The following is a 16749-nucleotide window of genomic DNA, read 5'->3' on the forward strand; positions in this document are numbered from 1 at the left end:
ACATCAGCTGCTAAAATGTCTGAAACCCTCCTGCATCCTTCAGGTCTGGTTACAAAGCTGGACCCACCCCGCCCCGAGTGGAGTCAGGTCTCCCAGAGCTGCTCCTGGCTACAGTGGGGGCTCAGGCCTGCTCCTCACAAAATCTAAGGGCTGCAGGGGCCTCTGATACCTGAGCGAGGCCGGCAGGATGGGAAAGACTGCAGCCAAGGCCTGGGCCCCACGTAAGAAGGGTCCATCAGGCCAACAACAGGCTGCGTGGGTCAAGAACCTGCGTAAAAGCCCCAGGACTACGTGCCCAGCACTGGCCCAATGGCCTGTATTTCAGCGCTTTAAGGGGAATGCTCCATGAAGCCATAAGGGGTCCTGCCCTCAAAAAAATGAACTGAATAATGAGAGCTAAAGAAAGGGCCCTGCCCAGAAGATCCCACTCACTCTGGATGACAGAGACACTAGGAAAACTAGAGTTTGAAGTTCAGCTGCAAAAAAAGAGAGAAAAACCTAGGACAAAGCCACAAAACAAGTCCACTCTGGGTCTCACTTAGACAGGGCCGGAGCTGGGGTCACGAGATCAGCTGCCGGTTCAGGGACCATCTGGGTATTGGGAGCAGCTTCTTCCTGGCCCAGCCCAGGAAAGACACCTCCTTTCCTGTTGGATTTCTCTCGTCCTCAGAGACAGCCGGGAGGGCGGCTACCCAGGGTGCTTTGCAGGGGTGGTTTACAGCCAGGCTGCGAGGAGACAGAGCTGCTGCTGCCACCCCCCTCGTTTATGGAGGTCCAGGTAGTGGCTCCTGACCCTGCTCCGGTTTTTCCCTCGGCACCGATAAAGCACCCCCCGGCCCGCCACCGCACACAGGACTTCTCCTCGAGGTACCAGGCAGTGCTCCTGCGCCTGCACCAGTAAATTATGGGCGCTGCGTGCATTTTTTCCTGGATAATGAAGTTGAAAGGCCACCTTCACTTGTGGGGGGTGGGCATCTGCATGCAAAACGAGACTGAGCCTTTAGGAGCTGCCGGGGACAATGAGCCATTTAGGTTCGGGTATCTACCACCCCATCAGGGAGCTGCTCCCCAGACAGAGACAGGATGTTGCTTGTTTTCTGTTCCTCACATACACAGCTTCAGGGAACCGGGAGGGAAGAAAAGAAGCCGACCTCTCTGAACCCAGGCTGCCCTGGCAGAACAGTGGAAATGCTCCCTTTTTTTGAGTTTCTGAAACTGCAGTGAGTTTCTAGAAAGCACCCGAGGGTGCCCAATAATATGTATTGATCACCAAAATAGTACCCTCTAACAAAGTGGTCTGACACTGAACTCTTCAATGCCCTTTTCGCCCCTGCAAGAAAGAGGTTTCCAAGGACACTTTCCTTCTCAAATTTAGAAATGCCCCACTTTGCTTGACACTGTCTTTAGGGGGATGGGAAAAGCTGGGCTATCGATGACTAAACCCACTGCCGCCGTCATGTCGATTCCAACTCATAGCGACCCCATAGGGTTTCTAAGGCTATAAAATCTCTACGGAAGCAGACTGCCACATCTTTCTCCAGTGGTGCCGCTGCTGGTTTCAAACTACTGACCTTTCTGGTTAACAGTCAGTTGTTTTAACCACTGTGCCACCAGGGCTGCCTACAGCCCCCAGATTCCAACCTTGGGATCCTGATGCTGCTGGCTCACGGTCCACTCCCATTTGTCTGATGAACAGAAAGGCCTGAAGTAAAGTGTCCAAGCTTCACGTTTACATGGTCAGATCAAGAGTGCCTCTACTGTATTTTTCCCCCAACAAAGCCTGCAAGAACTTTTAAGCATGAAGGAAACAAAAAAATTTTTTTTTCAAAGTAACTATTTTTCCAAACCAGGAAAACTTAAAAAAATTTAAAAAGTGGTTAAAATGATGCATAACATAAAATTTGCCATTTTCACCACTTTAAGTGTACAATTTGGTGGCATTAAAACACTCACAATGTTGTGCAACCATCGCCACTATTTCCAAAACTTTTTCATCACCCCAAACAGAAACTCTGTACCCATTAAGCAATAACTCCCCACTCCCCCTTCCTCCCAGTCCATGGTAACCTCTAATACACCTTATGTCTGTGTGAATTTGCCTATTGAAGATACTTCATGTAAGTGGAATTTATAATATTCGTCCTTTCCACTTAGCATAATATTTTCAGGGTTCATCCATATTGTAGCATGTATCAGAACTTCATTCCTTTTTATGGCTGGAGAGTGTTCTATTGCATGTATATACTATATTTTGTTTATAGGAGAACTTTTAAAATGAAGGCCAACAAGGGGGGACCATTCGACTAGATATTAAAGCATAGAAAGTCTTAATACATAAAACAAGTTAGTACTGGTACATGAACAGTCACAGAGACCAATGAACTGAACAGAAGTAGATGCCATTTCATATGGAAATTTAGTAGATTAGAAAGGTGGCATCTCAAATCAATGGGAAAAAATAGATTACTTAATAAATGATGTTGAGGCAAAAGAGTTAAGTAGGATCCATAGCTCTGACCATATACCAGAGTAAGCCCCAAATGGATCAAAGGTTAAATGTAAAATATAAAAACATGCACATATTTTTCTTCTGTTAGCTGGGAGGACCTAAAGGAAAAGACACCCTGGTAGCGTCCAGAACACTCAGCACCCAGATCTGGGTTTCTAATTTGTTGTTAGCTGCCATTGAGTTAATTCTGACGCATGGTGACCCCATGTGTGCAGAGTAGACTGCTCCATGGAGGTTTTCAAGCCTATGACCGATTGGAAGCAGATCACCAGGGCCTGTCTTCTGAGGTGCCTCTAGGTGGGTTCGAACAGCTAACCTTTTGTCTAGTAGTGGAGCCCCTAACGGTTTGTACCACCCAGGGACTCCTTTGGTTTCTAATACTATTCTCCGAAAAACAAATCAGAACTCCTCGGAGAAATGGCTGATTCTAGGTCTGGGGCAGGAAATATATACAAGGAGCCTGGAGTATCTTGCAGTGCCACAGAGTAAGGAAGTTCTGGACAAAACAAAACAAAACAGAGCACATTGATGGGAGTATATCAAAGAAGCACAGGTGACAAACGAAATAGCTCCCACTGGCCAAAGCTGGAACAATCTGAGTGACAAAATAAAGTAGTAATGAACTATAACCCAAAGTATAAAACAAATATCCACAAGTCTATAGTGATAGAAACGATAAAACAGATTAATAAATAGAGGGGGAGAGACAAATCTCCCATGCGGAATTTCAAATAATTCACATAGACACTCCGCCCTCAAGGAAGGCAGGCGCAGAGCTCCCTATTCCTTAGGTGTGGGCTGCAGAGTGGCTTCCTTCCAAAGTACAGTATGGGAAGGGCAGGGCAGATAACTTTACAGTGGAGAAACCTGACAAACACTACCTCTGCCAGGTGATCAAGGCCAACACCAACAGTCATAAGTCATGTTGACAGTATGCACCCTTGATATGATATGATGAAAGTGGCACTTTAACTCTGGTCTTCCTCCCAATAACCCATAACCCCAGCCCTCCCATGAGAAACATCGGACAAATCCCAATAGTGGGGCATCTTACAAAATATTTGACCAGTACTCCTCAAAGCTGTCAAGGTCATCAAAAAACAAGCAAGGTCTGAGAAACTGCCACAAGAGGCGCCTAAGGAGACTCGAAGACTAAATGTTATACGGTATCCTGGGTGGGATCATGGAAGAGAACAAGGACATGAGGTAAAAACTAAGGAAATTTAAACCAGCTATGAACTGTAGTTAATAATAGTGTATCAATATTGATTGAGTTGTAACAAATGTATCATAAGATGTTCATAACAGGGAAAACTAGGTGCAGCGTATGTGTATGGGAACTTGGTGCTATCTTCTCAATTTTTCTGTAAATCTAAAACTACTAAAGAGTGAACACAGGAAAATATCACAGGCAAACATGGGAGTGGACTGGAGTTAGTTTTTTAAAACTCGAAAGGCAGAAGCCATTAGAGAAAAAAATTGATACATCTGAGAGCATAAAAATAAAAAACGGTCAGCCACAACCACACCATAAGCAAGGGGCTAAGGATGGAAAAAAGAGGCAATGGCTAACGCCAGGGGATCAAAGGAAAGGAAAAGTAATCACAGCATGCTAACTGGCTCAGCTATGAATAATATGTACGCAGTCATACAAACATAAATAAGGATAATGATTTATCTAAATAGGGGGATATAGATATATTGAAGGATGAAGGAAGGAGAAATAAGTGTGTTTATGAGAGGGTATAAGAGTGTAAATATTTATCTCCTACAGCAAGAAATTGAAAAAAAATAAAAAAGCCCAAACTAAAAAATCAGGAACTGGCAGTAAGAGCACATTATTTAGACATACAAGGTAAATGCCATAAGAGAGAAATAAAAGATAAGAAAGCTGTCTCTAAGGGTAGGCGCTGCATCTGCGGAGGCTGGGGCAGGGTTTGCTGTTTTTCTAAATCATTTTTTTTTTAATGTAGTCTATTGATAAAAATGGGAATAAATATAAATAAAACAAAGACAAAGGCGCATCTGAGAAGCTGCTTCTGGGGTGAGCCGCCCCCATGGCTGTCGGGGAGGGCTGGCCTGCACAGGGCAGAGCCTGACAGCAGCTACCTCAACCGCCCACCGTCTCACAGCAGAAATACTACAAGGATCATCCTCTGCCTGGAGAAATCCAAACAGCGCCTTGGTCAAGGTCAGAATTTCAGTTGTTTTTGCTTTTCTTGCCACAGCACAAACCTTCCATGGTGCCAGGGATTTATTGAGACAGGAAAAGGTTTGGGCTATAGGTCCTCAGATCTTGAAAATATGACCAGTGGCGTGTCAGGCCTTTCTCATGCTCTCACGGAGGCAGGCAGGGCCCTCTTGGCTCAGCTATGTAACGAGTAACAGGCGGGCTGAGCCCAGAGGTCTGTGGAGGGTGTTTGAGGGCAGACAGAGGTGGAATAAGAGACGGAAGCCAGCAGCAGACCAGCAAGGTCAGGAATCTCCCTGGGTCCCTTAGGGAGCCACAAGGCAGTTGAGAAGAAGGGAAGGGGCTGAGAACTGAGAAAGGGGCCCGAGCATACCTCAGTGGGTGAGCTCAAGGGGAGAGGCTAAGAAGGTCTAAAACCCAGGTGGCCATTGCTTAAGGGGCGCTGAGTTTCTGTTTGAGGTGATGAAATGCATTTGGAAACGGATAGTGGTGACGGTGGTACCACGTGGTGAACATAATTAGTGTCACTGAAGTATACACTTAAAAATGGTTAAAATGGCAAATGCTTTGTCATACGTATATTTTACCACAATAAAATTAAAAAATAAAAGCCAGGCAGCTAAGGCAGCAGACCCCATATTCTCACCCATTTCACAGGCTCCATGCATATTTCCACAGAGCAGACACAGATGCTTAAAGTTTGAAAAGACTGGTCTATAGAAAAAAAAAAACAAACCTGTTGCCATCAAGTCGATTCTGACTCATATAGCGACTCTATAGGACAGAGTAGAACCACCCCATAGGGTTTCCAAGGAGTGGCTGGTGGATTTGAACTGCCAAATGCTTAACCACTGCACGGCCAGGGCCCTGGTCTATAGAAGTGGCTACAACAACTGTAAAGAGTGAATGTGCTGAGGGCTACAAACCTGCTGTTGCCACCAGTCCAGAAAGAAAGGTGCCGACTCTCACGGTGAAGCCTGAGGTGCTCTTTATATTCAACAGGACTGACTGACTGATTTCTGACTGACTGACCAACAAGGCAACTGAGGACCTCCTCAACCTCTCCCAAGGGCAGACCTCTAAGGTCAAGATGCTCTGAAGCCTTACTGGGAAACCACGCCTTTGATGATTACAAAATATCCTACTTTGCCCTTCTTGATGAGTTTTCACCTTGAACATTAACTTGTCTGGCATTAAGAGCACTGCCCCCTCTCTTTCTTTTGTTTTTGTTCTCCCTTTCGTGTCCTTAAAAATATGTATGTTTTGTAAATGCCAGAATGTTGGATTTTGCCATTTTGAAAAACCTGTCTTAGCCTTTTTTGACTTTTGGTAGTGGAATTTAACCCATCCATATTTTTACGATTTACTGAAGTTTGGTCTCGTTCCTGTTAGCTTACTTTATGTTTTCCATTTATTGTATCTCTTTTTGGTTGTTTCTCTTTTATTCCCCATTTGTTCACTCTTGCTGGACTGATCAAGCTTTAGTTTTATTTTATTTTTCCTCTAGTGGTGTAATTCTACATTCTATTTGAATTCCCTGGAGATTATTCTACAATTTTAAAGAAACATGTCAGAATCTCTGCTTCTTTAAGAAACCATCAAAGGTCACACACACTGAGCCACAGCAGGAGACATGGCCAAGTTTCCATTCTATTTCTCCTCTGAGCTTACACCTAGCCTGGGCTGTAGGGCAGCCTGAGGAAGAGGAAGGAGGAAATCAGCATTGCTGTCAAGCTCTTATAAGCCTGAGTGTCAAAGTCAGTACTCATGGGTTCTCCATAGGGTAAGAACCCCATGAGTGAAGTACTGTACAGTTATGGCTCTCACTTTAATCCACTGTGTTTCTCCTTTGGGTCTGTCCATTTTCTTGGGGTCCTTCTGAGCAGGGGGCAGCTTAGGAGGGTTCATGAGAGAAGAAAGCAACAAAGAGGGGGAAGACCTCAGAGAGAGAAGGGATAGACCTCTGCTGTAAACCCTCCCCAGGTCTACAACCTGGTCCAAAAGATAATGATTAAAGAGTGAATGTGGTTAGCCAAAAAGGTGGAAACAACCCAACTAAGTGTCCATTTTTATTCAGCCATAAAAAGGAATGAAATTCTGAGAGATGCTATACAACATAGATGAACCTTGAAAACATTATGCTGAATGAAATAAGCCAGACACAAAAGGCCAGATGTTGTTTGATTCCATTTATATGAAATATCTAGAACAGGAAAATTCATAGAGACAGAAAATAGATTAGAGGTTACCATGGACTGGGGGACAAGGGGGAATCGGGAGTTATTGCCTAACGGGCACAGTTTCTGTTCGGGGTGATGAAAAAATTTTGGAAATAGGCAGTGGTGACGGTTACACAACATCGTGAATGAATTAATGCCACTGAATTATACTTAAAAAATGGTTAAAATGGTAAATTTTGTTATATATATTTTACTGTAATTTTTTTTTTTTTTAAGTGAATATGGGGAGTTTTGCAGGGTGAGCCATTTCCTTCTCCACTAAGGGAGGTAGGGGCCTGAGAAAGTTCCACACTCAGAACTGTGCTTCCTCCCTGCTCACTCCTGGCCTGGCTCCCCTCCCTCAGCCTCCCATCCCCTCCCCGGCTCTGCACTGCCTCCTCCTCCTCCTCCTCCGGCCATCACCCTGAGCCTCTGAGCCATCCCTCAAACTGGCTCTGGCCTTCCCTAGCCCAGGGTCTGCGTGAGCTGATAGAGGTGGGCCTGCCCTCACCCAGGCCCTCTTTGCAGGCCCAAGCCCCATTTTAAAATGTGCTGTTTTTTATGGAACATAAATCAAAAATTCTACCCAGTGTTCCAGGGCTGGTGCACAGACCCCTCCGCACGCACCTTCCGACATGTGGACTCCCACCAACATCTTTTGCTGTCCCCTGAACTGCCTGGCAGGTTTCTGGGCCTTCTCGTTTCTTGTTTTCTGTCCCGGGTTACAGCTCTGTGGCTGCTGTCTTGCCCTGTCTACTAGGAAGAGCTACATGAGAGCAGCTACACTGTCTTATCCATCTCTATGGTCCTGGTCTCTTACACAAGATCATTCAACACATCTGTTAAACAAAAGGTGCATAATAATATTACCATCGATAGCAGTAGTGGTCACTGAGATTTCCTCAGTGCCTCTAATGTGCCCAGCACTGTGCTAAGCACTTCATGCCATTTAATTCTCAGGAACTCTATGTTGCTGTCAGGTGCCAACAAGTTGACTCCAACTCATAGTGACCTCATGTGGCAGAGCAGAATTGCCCCATAGGGATTTCTAGGCTGTAATCTTTACGGGAGGAGATTGCCAGGTCTTTCTCCTGCTGAACTGCTGGGTGGGTTCAAACTGCCAACCTTTTCGTTAGCAGCCAAGCGGTTAACCTCTGCACCACTAGGGCTCCTTAACTCTGTTGCTGTTGTTGCTGGGTGCCGTCAAGTCGATTCCAATTCATAACAACTCTATATGACAGAGTAGAACTGCCCCATAGGGTTTCCAAGGCTGTAAATCTTTACGGAAGCGGACTGCCACATCTTTCTCCCATGGAGAGGCTAGTGGGTTTGAGGCTGGTGGTTAGCAGCCCAGTGCTTAACCACTGTACCACCAGGGCTCCTTAACTCTGTGAGGCAGGTGTATTTTTATTACCCTCAAATAATTGAAAAGGAAAAAGAAGCACAGAGAGGTGAAGCGCTTGCCCAAAGTCACACAGCTCGTGGGTGGTGGAGCTGGTATTGACTGTCAGCCTGACGTCAGAGTCTCTAGCTAACAGTTAAGTAAGTGTGAATGGGTTGGAATCCTGGCAGACAACAGCGCCAGGCCAGTCGCTGCTCCACATTAGCCCGCTGAGAGGAGCAAGAGGGCCAGTAATTAGGAGACCCCAGGGGCCTTGGACAGGGGCTACCCACCCTGCAGGCCCCATGCATGTGCCCTCCCAGAAAAGGTCTGCCCCTCCTCCCCCACCCTCCAGGACCCAGGAAAACTCGGAGCCAGGAGAGAACAGCAGAGAGGGAAGCAAGTGAGAACTTCCACCACGCGGCTCAAGCACACTGGTTCGTGCACTGCTGTTAGAGCCATTAAAACCATTAGTGGGACATTAGCGCTGCTCCAAGAATTGGACAGAGGGGAGGTGTGAAGGTGCTGACAGCCTTCCCGGCTACAGACAGGGCAGGAGCTGGAGGGCGTGGAAACAGAAAAGGAGCCAAGTGGGGTGACCTTGGGGAAGCCCTGACTCTCCCTGGGTTTCAACCTCTACCTCCGTAACATAAAACTGTGTACTGGCAACTAGATGGTGCCCGGCTACCGTCACTGTCTGCTCTGACGGGGCACATAAGGGAGGGTCCTGGACAGAGCTGGATAAAAATGGAGAACAAAATTCTAACTTACGAAAAAAAAAAAGACTTACTGGACTGACATGGACTGGAGAAACCCTGAGAGTATGGCCCCCAAACACCCTTTAACTCAGTACTGAAGTCATTCCTAAGGTTCACCCTTCAGCCAAAGATTAGACAGGCCCATAAAACAAACAATAATACACATAGCTCAACCACGTATACAAGACTAAATGGGCACACCAGCCCAGGAACAAGAAGGCAGGAGGGGACAGAAAAGCTGGATGAATAGAAACGGGGAACCCAAGGTCTGGAAGGGGAGAGTGTTGACCTTTCGTGGGGTTAGCAACGAACATCGCAAAACAGTATGTGTATTAGTTGTTTAATGAGAAACTAATTTACTCCGAAAACCTTCATCTAAAGCACAATTAAAAAAAAAAAAAAGTGTGTGCTGGGGGAAGAACACCCACGATTTGCCCCTCTCCTTCCAGATCTGATTTCTACAACAGCGTCTTGGCCCAAACACTGAGATCGAAGGAAAGATCAGGATAACGTTCTTCAAATTATATACGTATTCCTGCAGACAGCTTAGCATTCACCGCCAAACTTCTCTTTTGATGCCTCCTTAAGCATCCGTATTCTTAAGGCTTCTGGCCAGATTCCCCTTGACCTGCACTTGGCTTTCTCTGGTCCCTCTGCCAGCACCTCTGCCAAGGATGTTTTCCCTCTAGAAGCCAGCAGGTGCAACTCACACCGGGCTTCCCCTCACAGGTGGCACACATCCCTATCCAGTAGGTGCTGACGGAGAAACGGGGCACATCAGGGATGAAAGGGCTTGGGGTTTAAATCATGTGAGTGGGCGTGTGGCCGTGAGTGTGTGCTGACTCTTCAGGGGCCTCAGCTGTTGAATCTGTAAAATGCAGACAATAACTGAACCCTGCTGAGTTGCAAGGGCTGGAGGTTAAGTGTGTGGCACAAAACAGGTGCCCAGTTAGTAGTCCATCTGTCTGCAACAGCACCCACCCTGGGTGCTCCCTCCCCGCTGCTCCTCTACCCTCCTCTGAGCTCTTGGTACAGCCCCTTCCCACTGGCTGCTCTTTTCCTTGTCTCTTTCTGTAGATGGTAGGCGGTGGGTGCCAGGCAGGCAGGGGCTCAGCTTTGTGCACCTGTTTTCTTGGCACCTGGCACAGTTCCAGGCTCAGAGTGGACACACAAATGAATGAACGAACGAATGAAGGAAGAAGAAAAATCATAGAGTCAGCTTATTTGGTGGGTGGAAATCCCGAGGCCCACAGGGTGATAAAACTCAGAATAGTGTGGAAAATCGGCGGCAGAAAAACAAAGCAGGGTCTCCGTGATCCCCTTTTATTAAACAGTCTGGAAGGGTAGGCAGCAAAATACTAGCAGTGGCCTGAGCGGTGGGATGGGGGTGATTTTTATCATCATGTTTTTTATTTTTGGCTACTGATTTGTCTGCTGAGGCTGTGTATTTAGGAAAAAAAAAAAGTATGTAAGAAAACCGAATGAAGCAGAAAACAAAACCAGTGGCCACATGAAGAGGGGGCTCCCACAGCCTCCTGGTGCATCCTGCCCACCACCCTTGAAGGAGATTTGAAAGATCAGCTGGGGACGGGGTGTGCTGGTGGCCTCTGCCCTGTGAGCCTGGCCTGCACCCCTCTCAGGACCTCATCTTATCACCGAGTGTGATGGAGCATTCTCTAAGACAGTCCAGATTTCAGGAAATCTTCCTACTCTCCTCCCTCTCCAAGAAAATATGTTTATGATCTGCACAACTACATATGATTTTGGTTTTATATCTTTATGAGATTTTTCCCGAGTAAGAAAACACACTCCCCCACTTTCAGTCCCCCTTGCCCTGGGATGACAGCTTCCTGTGTCTGTGTCTCAAGACGGAGACTCTGGGAGGTGGCGTCTGACCCCCTTGGTACCTATGTTGAGGCCACTCCGTAAATATTTGCTGCACTGACTTAGACCTCGAGAATAGTTTCTTTCTGCGCATGAATAATGGTATTAGGTTTTCATATTACCTGATACCCTCTGTGGAGAAGGGTGATTTTCCAGTATCTTAATCTGACGCAGGTAATGTGATCCTGTCTGGCCCTCAAGAAAATCTCACCACCTGTACATTGTCTAAGCAAAGCAAAGTGAGGGAAAATGGTTCTACCTGCCTTCCTATTTGTCTCCTGGGTGTGTAATGTTAGAAAAAAGTAAATTATTGGGATTTTTCCCCATCCAAAGTTTCAGTGATGGAGAGCTTTGTTTAGCATTAATAAAATACCCGGTGACGTTAGAACTGGTTTTACATTCCAGGCAGCCTGCATTAGTGATTTACAAATGCTGCTGGTGTCCTGGTTGACTTTTGGTGGCCAGAGTGATGTGTAAGGAACTAAACCACTTTCAGAACCTGGTCTTGGGACAGAGGGTTTGACAGCTGCCAGGCCTGTCCCATGACCTTGTTTTGAGGGGGCCATTCACTCACCCCCAGGTGAGCCTTGCTCTGACTTTGTAGGAAAGAAGCTGCTAATTCAAGTGTACATATTTTTTAGTTCCAACTCAAGGTGAAGAATCAAAGGCTCTTGGGCTCTTGGCCCTTCCTTGCCGCTATAGATGAATAGCCTGGTGAGCAATGTGATTTCTTGCTTCACCATGTGCCCGGCTATAAAACAGGGTTAACAGTGCTGCCTGAAAGGCTGAGGCCTTGAAAGCTCAGTATTGTGTATGGGGCGCAGGAGATTGCCAGATGAAAGGTCCTAGGCCTGAGGTAGGGTGCACCTGCCAGGTGTTGTGAGGAGGGCCTGCACCTTTGATCTCCTGCAGCACACTGGGGAAGCCTGCAGAAGGCCCGCATCTGGGAAACTGCCAATGAAGGTCAGGCAGATGCAGTCCACCCACGCTGCAAGCAGAGGCCACCCCAACCTCAGCCTCTGCCTTGGCCACAGCGGGATTTCACAGGGCACCCTGGGAGCAAACACCTTCCCACAATCCTCCCTTCCTTTGGGAGTAGCTCGAACTTGCCAGGGCAATTTATCCATCTTATTCCGCGTGTTTCAGTTCATTCGCAAGGTCATTCACAGACATCTACCAGGTGTTTGTATGCTCAGCACTGTGCATCTTCCTTTTTTCCTCACCAGTACAAGTTCTCACACTCTGCACCAGACACACCAGCCACGCAATCTCTCGAAGGCTCTGTCCTCTCTTGAGCCACAGGGCCTTTGCACAGGGTGTTGCCTCAGCCTGGAACTCTCTTCTCTTCAGACCTCGATCCCAGCTCCAGCATCCCCTTCTGAGGCAAACATTCCCTGACCCCTGGCTCAGTCAACTCCCCACTCTTAAGTACTCACAGCACTGCATTCTCTCCTGTAGAGCCCTTGTCAGCATTCACTATGAGGCTTCATTAAGCTATTCCTCTGCCATTTATCAGTGTTCACTATGAGCTAGGCACCTGGATGAGATTTTTCACTTAGTGTCCGTCTCCCCCTGCATCATAAGAAGATCTAGGAATGGTGCTATCTTTGTTCATCTTCAGGGCCTGACTCATGGAGTAAAAAAACAAACCAGTTGCCCTCGAACTGATTTCAACTCACGGCGACCCTACGTGTGTCAAGTTAGCACTGTGCTCCACAGGGTCTTCAATGGCTGATTTTTTGGAAGCAGATCACCAAGGCCTTTCTTCTGAGGTGCCTCTGGGTGGGTTCAAACCACGAACCTTCCGGTTAGAGGCTGCACGCTTAACCGTTTGCACCACCTAGGGACTTCAGGCTCACAGAGTCGGGCTTCATAAATATTTGTTGAATGATCGAATCCTTGCACCTCGCCAATAGTTTGAATCCCTCTCTGTCTACTGACACACATGAAAACACCAAGTATTTGGGGATTTGATTTTGTATTTATATAATCTATTTCTACATTTTATATATTTATTTCCATTTGGCTGTATAACCAAATCAGAGAGAACCGCCTCCATTCCTGAGAGAACACACTTGTGTTACAGGGACCACTGCTGGTCCTCACGGCGATCCAACCTAGCGCTCACATGTAGTAAAGAAAAGGCCGTGACCCTGTACCTCCCTGCCGTGTGCTCGTGTGGCTTTGGGCTTCATTTTTCCTAGCGATGGATGAGCACGGTGCTGAGACTGTGTAAGAAGCCTGGTGCCTGTGACAGCGTGGGTGATTACAGGAGAAGAAAAGCCGTTAAGCGCTCTACAGCAGTAGTCAGGATCGCTCTACTGCTGAACCGGCACAGTCATATGGTTGGTTATAACTACCAACAAAAGCAACACCCTTATCACTGACATGCCTGTCGGAAAAATAACTTTGTCACCGTGAGTTGGAAACCTAACCCCAACACCATTTTCCCACTGAAATTATTTTTGCTTATGTGAGGTTTCTCAGGGATGCAGCTATCACAGAAGAGAAGCGCAGGTGAGAGTAAGTGGGAGACACAGAGACGCAGACAAAGCTTACTTCACTCAACCTTTGAGGGATAAGGGGTGGGGATGGGAGGCAGCACCCCCCCTTCTCCTCAGGGGAGTAGTGCCAACCAGTGTAAATTCTCAGACTGGGTCACAGCTCAGATGCTACCTGAACACTTCCTGATAGCCCATAACGAAGCTGCTAGCCGAGCCACTACCCCCCATGACGGGTGGGCGCGCACACACTCAGGTTGTCAAGACAACCGACGGCGCAGGAAGGACAGCAGGCACCCTTGGCTTAAGTCAGACCCGAGTTCTGATTCATCTCTCAATGCGGGAGAAAGAACCCATTCCCCTCGTCAGCCCCAAGGATATGGTGGGTCAGATGTCACAGCAGATGAGAACACTCGAAGCTGGATGTGAGAAATAATTACCCTGGCCAGTGGCAGCAGAGGGAGAGGGGACGGCACTCACCTAGTCCTTCTTTGAAAGACAGTCAGGAGACTTACTTTGCAAAGGACTAGGAGGTGGCCTGTGTGGGGAGGCAGGCAGGAGTGACTTTCTTTTCATAGCCTGTTTCCATGGTGCCTGATGGCCCTTAGCTAACCACAGCTGGGGAGTCATGGACAGCCAAGGGGCCCTGGGGTCTTATCTCGCCTTGGCCACCCTCCAACGCCCATCCTCCTGGCCAGCCTGGGCCCCAAGAGTGACAGAGGCCACAGGCAGGAGGCCAGGGCCTCTCTCTCGCCTCCGAATGACGCAGCAGACAAAGGGCACAGCAGAGAGACAAACAACCCAGAGTCAAGGTCTGTAGTTCCCACCCACCCCCTCAGTTGCCCCAGCTTTGAGGGGGGAAGGTTTTGCTGTCTGCCCAGCAGACCCTCTAACTAGGAACACATTCTTTCCCTTCCTCCCCTCCCCTCTCAGCCTGGGCTGCACAGCCCAGATAGCCTGATAAGGGCCTCTTTGATTTTCAGCATGTTTACACAGGCGGTGGCCCCAAGTCTCAACCAAGAATCAACCATCAACCGAGTCTGGGCAAGTTAGGATGGCTCTGGGTGGGGGGAAGGGAGGCAGGTCACTTACCTGCTCCTGGGAATTCATCACACGCAACTTCATCTGTTTCAGGTACGTGGAGGTGAGGGGCATGTTGTAATCAATAATCCCAGAGACCAGAGGAGATGGTGGCTCATTTTCTGGGAGAAAGAACAAAAAGAAACCCTTGTCAGTCTGTGCCTGCAGTGGGGAGGAGGTAGCCACTTCTGGGAAAGAATAGGCCAGAGGCCACAAAATGGTGGCTCATGGCCCATATCTGGCTGTAGATATGTTTTACATGGTGTTGGGAATATTTTTCAATTAGATGCCCGTGTCTGAGAGATTTTGAGTTTTTATAAATATGTGTTTTTGAGTTCTTTGTAAAAGGGAAGGCCAGGCTACACTGGGCCTGCACACCCATGTGGCAGACAACCGCTGGAGCTAAGCAGCAGCCACCTCATTTAGACAGGAGCCTGTGCTCCATTTTGCCATAGTCCCCACCACTCTCTAATATCTGCATGCCTTCACTCAGTTATGATACTTGCCAGGCCTTTGAAGGCATTTAAGTTTGCAACCCTGGTCTAAGCCAGCTCTTCTCCTGGTGAACACATCACCATCACGCCCAGCCCCACTGCCTCAGCAGTCCCCCAGAGCACTCCCAGGTATCATGTGGCTCACAGGTCTGAGCCGGTCTGCCAGTACCCAAAAGAAATCCTGGCTCCTCCTCACTCACACAGACAGGTACATTGTTCCTCCCACGAATTATTTGTTGCCCTAAAGATCAAAGGAATGCATGTTATTCTTGTAGGAAATTTACAAAGCGCAGAAAGATGTAAAGAAGAAAAAAAACCCAAACCCATAACTGCACCAAGCAGTGGGGCTTATGCCTCTGTTTATTCTTTCCCTTTGGTTTTTTTCTTTACATACTTGATATCATAATCCATACAGAGAATTTAAAAAGTTTTTTTTAATTTGCTTAACAATTGTCATAGATAATTGCCTCACCATCAGAAGTCTTGTTTTGATTTGCAAATACCATTTTCATAGCCATAGACGACTTTATCATAACTTATTTAAGTCATTCATTCCCTTATGATTGGCTATTAAGGTTGTTTCTGATTGGGTGTTATTTTAAACAACACTGCAGGGAACATCTTTGGGCGTGAATATTGGTCCATATTTCTGATCATTTCCTTTTTAGAACAGATTCTCAGAAGTGAAATTCATGGGTCAAAGGGCAGGAATGATTGATAACTCTTGAAATCTCTGGCCTAGATGCCGTCTGCAAATGCTGCTACAGTGGACACTGTCCAGCCATTCTGTTCTGCATCTGAGGTGCCGCTGTGGGTGCCATATTGGACGGGCTAAGATGGCACGAGGACAAGTCATGGAAGAGGGGGGAGCATGACTAACATGTTGCTCACCATTCCCTTCTCCAACCAGGTTCCCCTTCAGAGGTCTCCTGCTATGACAAGAGACATCTGCCCAAACTCAAAACCCTGGAGTCAACTGCTGGGACCAGTCATGTCAAGCTGAGTCTCCTTTAGTCACTAGGTCATTTGGGCTGCTCTTCCTTTACCCCACTGTACCCTCTGCCCAGGAACAGTCTTGGTTGCCTGTTCTCTGGTCTTCTCCTGCCTCTGAGGACTTCAGGCCAGGTTCATTTCACCCCAGGCCTTTGACTGAAAGTTCCCTCTGGTGTCTAATTCCATTTATGGACTGGGATGTGAGTTGTGTGAGGAAGAGAAGCAGGAACGGCTTCCAGACTAGGCAAAGCCTGCCCTCCACCATCACCACCATGCCCAAGGGAGGCAAGTGACAGGGCCAAGGTGGAAGACACAGAGAATATCCACAAAGCGATTTGCTAAACAGGTCCCTCCAAAGTCAGAGCCCAGGCCTGCCCAGAACCCAAGAAAAAAGGTCCCCGGAAACTTGAAAACTTCATGCTGAGTGAAATAAAACAGATACAAAAGGACAAATTTTAGATGATTCCACTTATATGAAATATCTAGAACAGGCAAAGTTGTAGAGGCAGAAAGTAGATTAAAGCTTATGGGGGCAGAGGGGAAGGAGAATGGGGAGTGCCAATGGACACTGAATTTTTATCTGAGGTGATGAAAAAGTTTGAGAAACAGACAGTGGTGACAGGTGCACAGACACGGTGAATATAATTAATGCCACTGAACTGCGCACTTAAAAATGGTTAAGATGAAAAAGAAAAAAGGTTAAAATGGCAAATTTTGTTATATATATTCTACCACAATA

The 16749-nt window shown here is 47.2% G+C and overlaps 1 protein-coding gene across 2 annotated transcripts in view; it reads right to left on the reverse strand.

The window, feature by feature from the left end:
* NOL4L (nucleolar protein 4 like) overlaps positions 1-16749 on the reverse strand; it is a 126929-nt gene that overhangs the window by 46892 nt on the left and 63288 nt on the right. For both annotated transcript variants that reach the window (XM_064275961.1, XM_064275962.1), the window contains one exon: positions 14536-14645. In XM_064275961.1, the coding sequence (XP_064132031.1) occupies positions 14536-14645 (110 nt within the window). The remainder of the gene's footprint in view (positions 1-14535; positions 14646-16749) is intronic.

This window comes from Loxodonta africana, chromosome 24, assembly GCF_030014295.1.
Source record: "Loxodonta africana isolate mLoxAfr1 chromosome 24, mLoxAfr1.hap2, whole genome shotgun sequence".
NCBI lineage: Eukaryota > Metazoa > Chordata > Mammalia > Proboscidea > Elephantidae > Loxodonta > Loxodonta africana.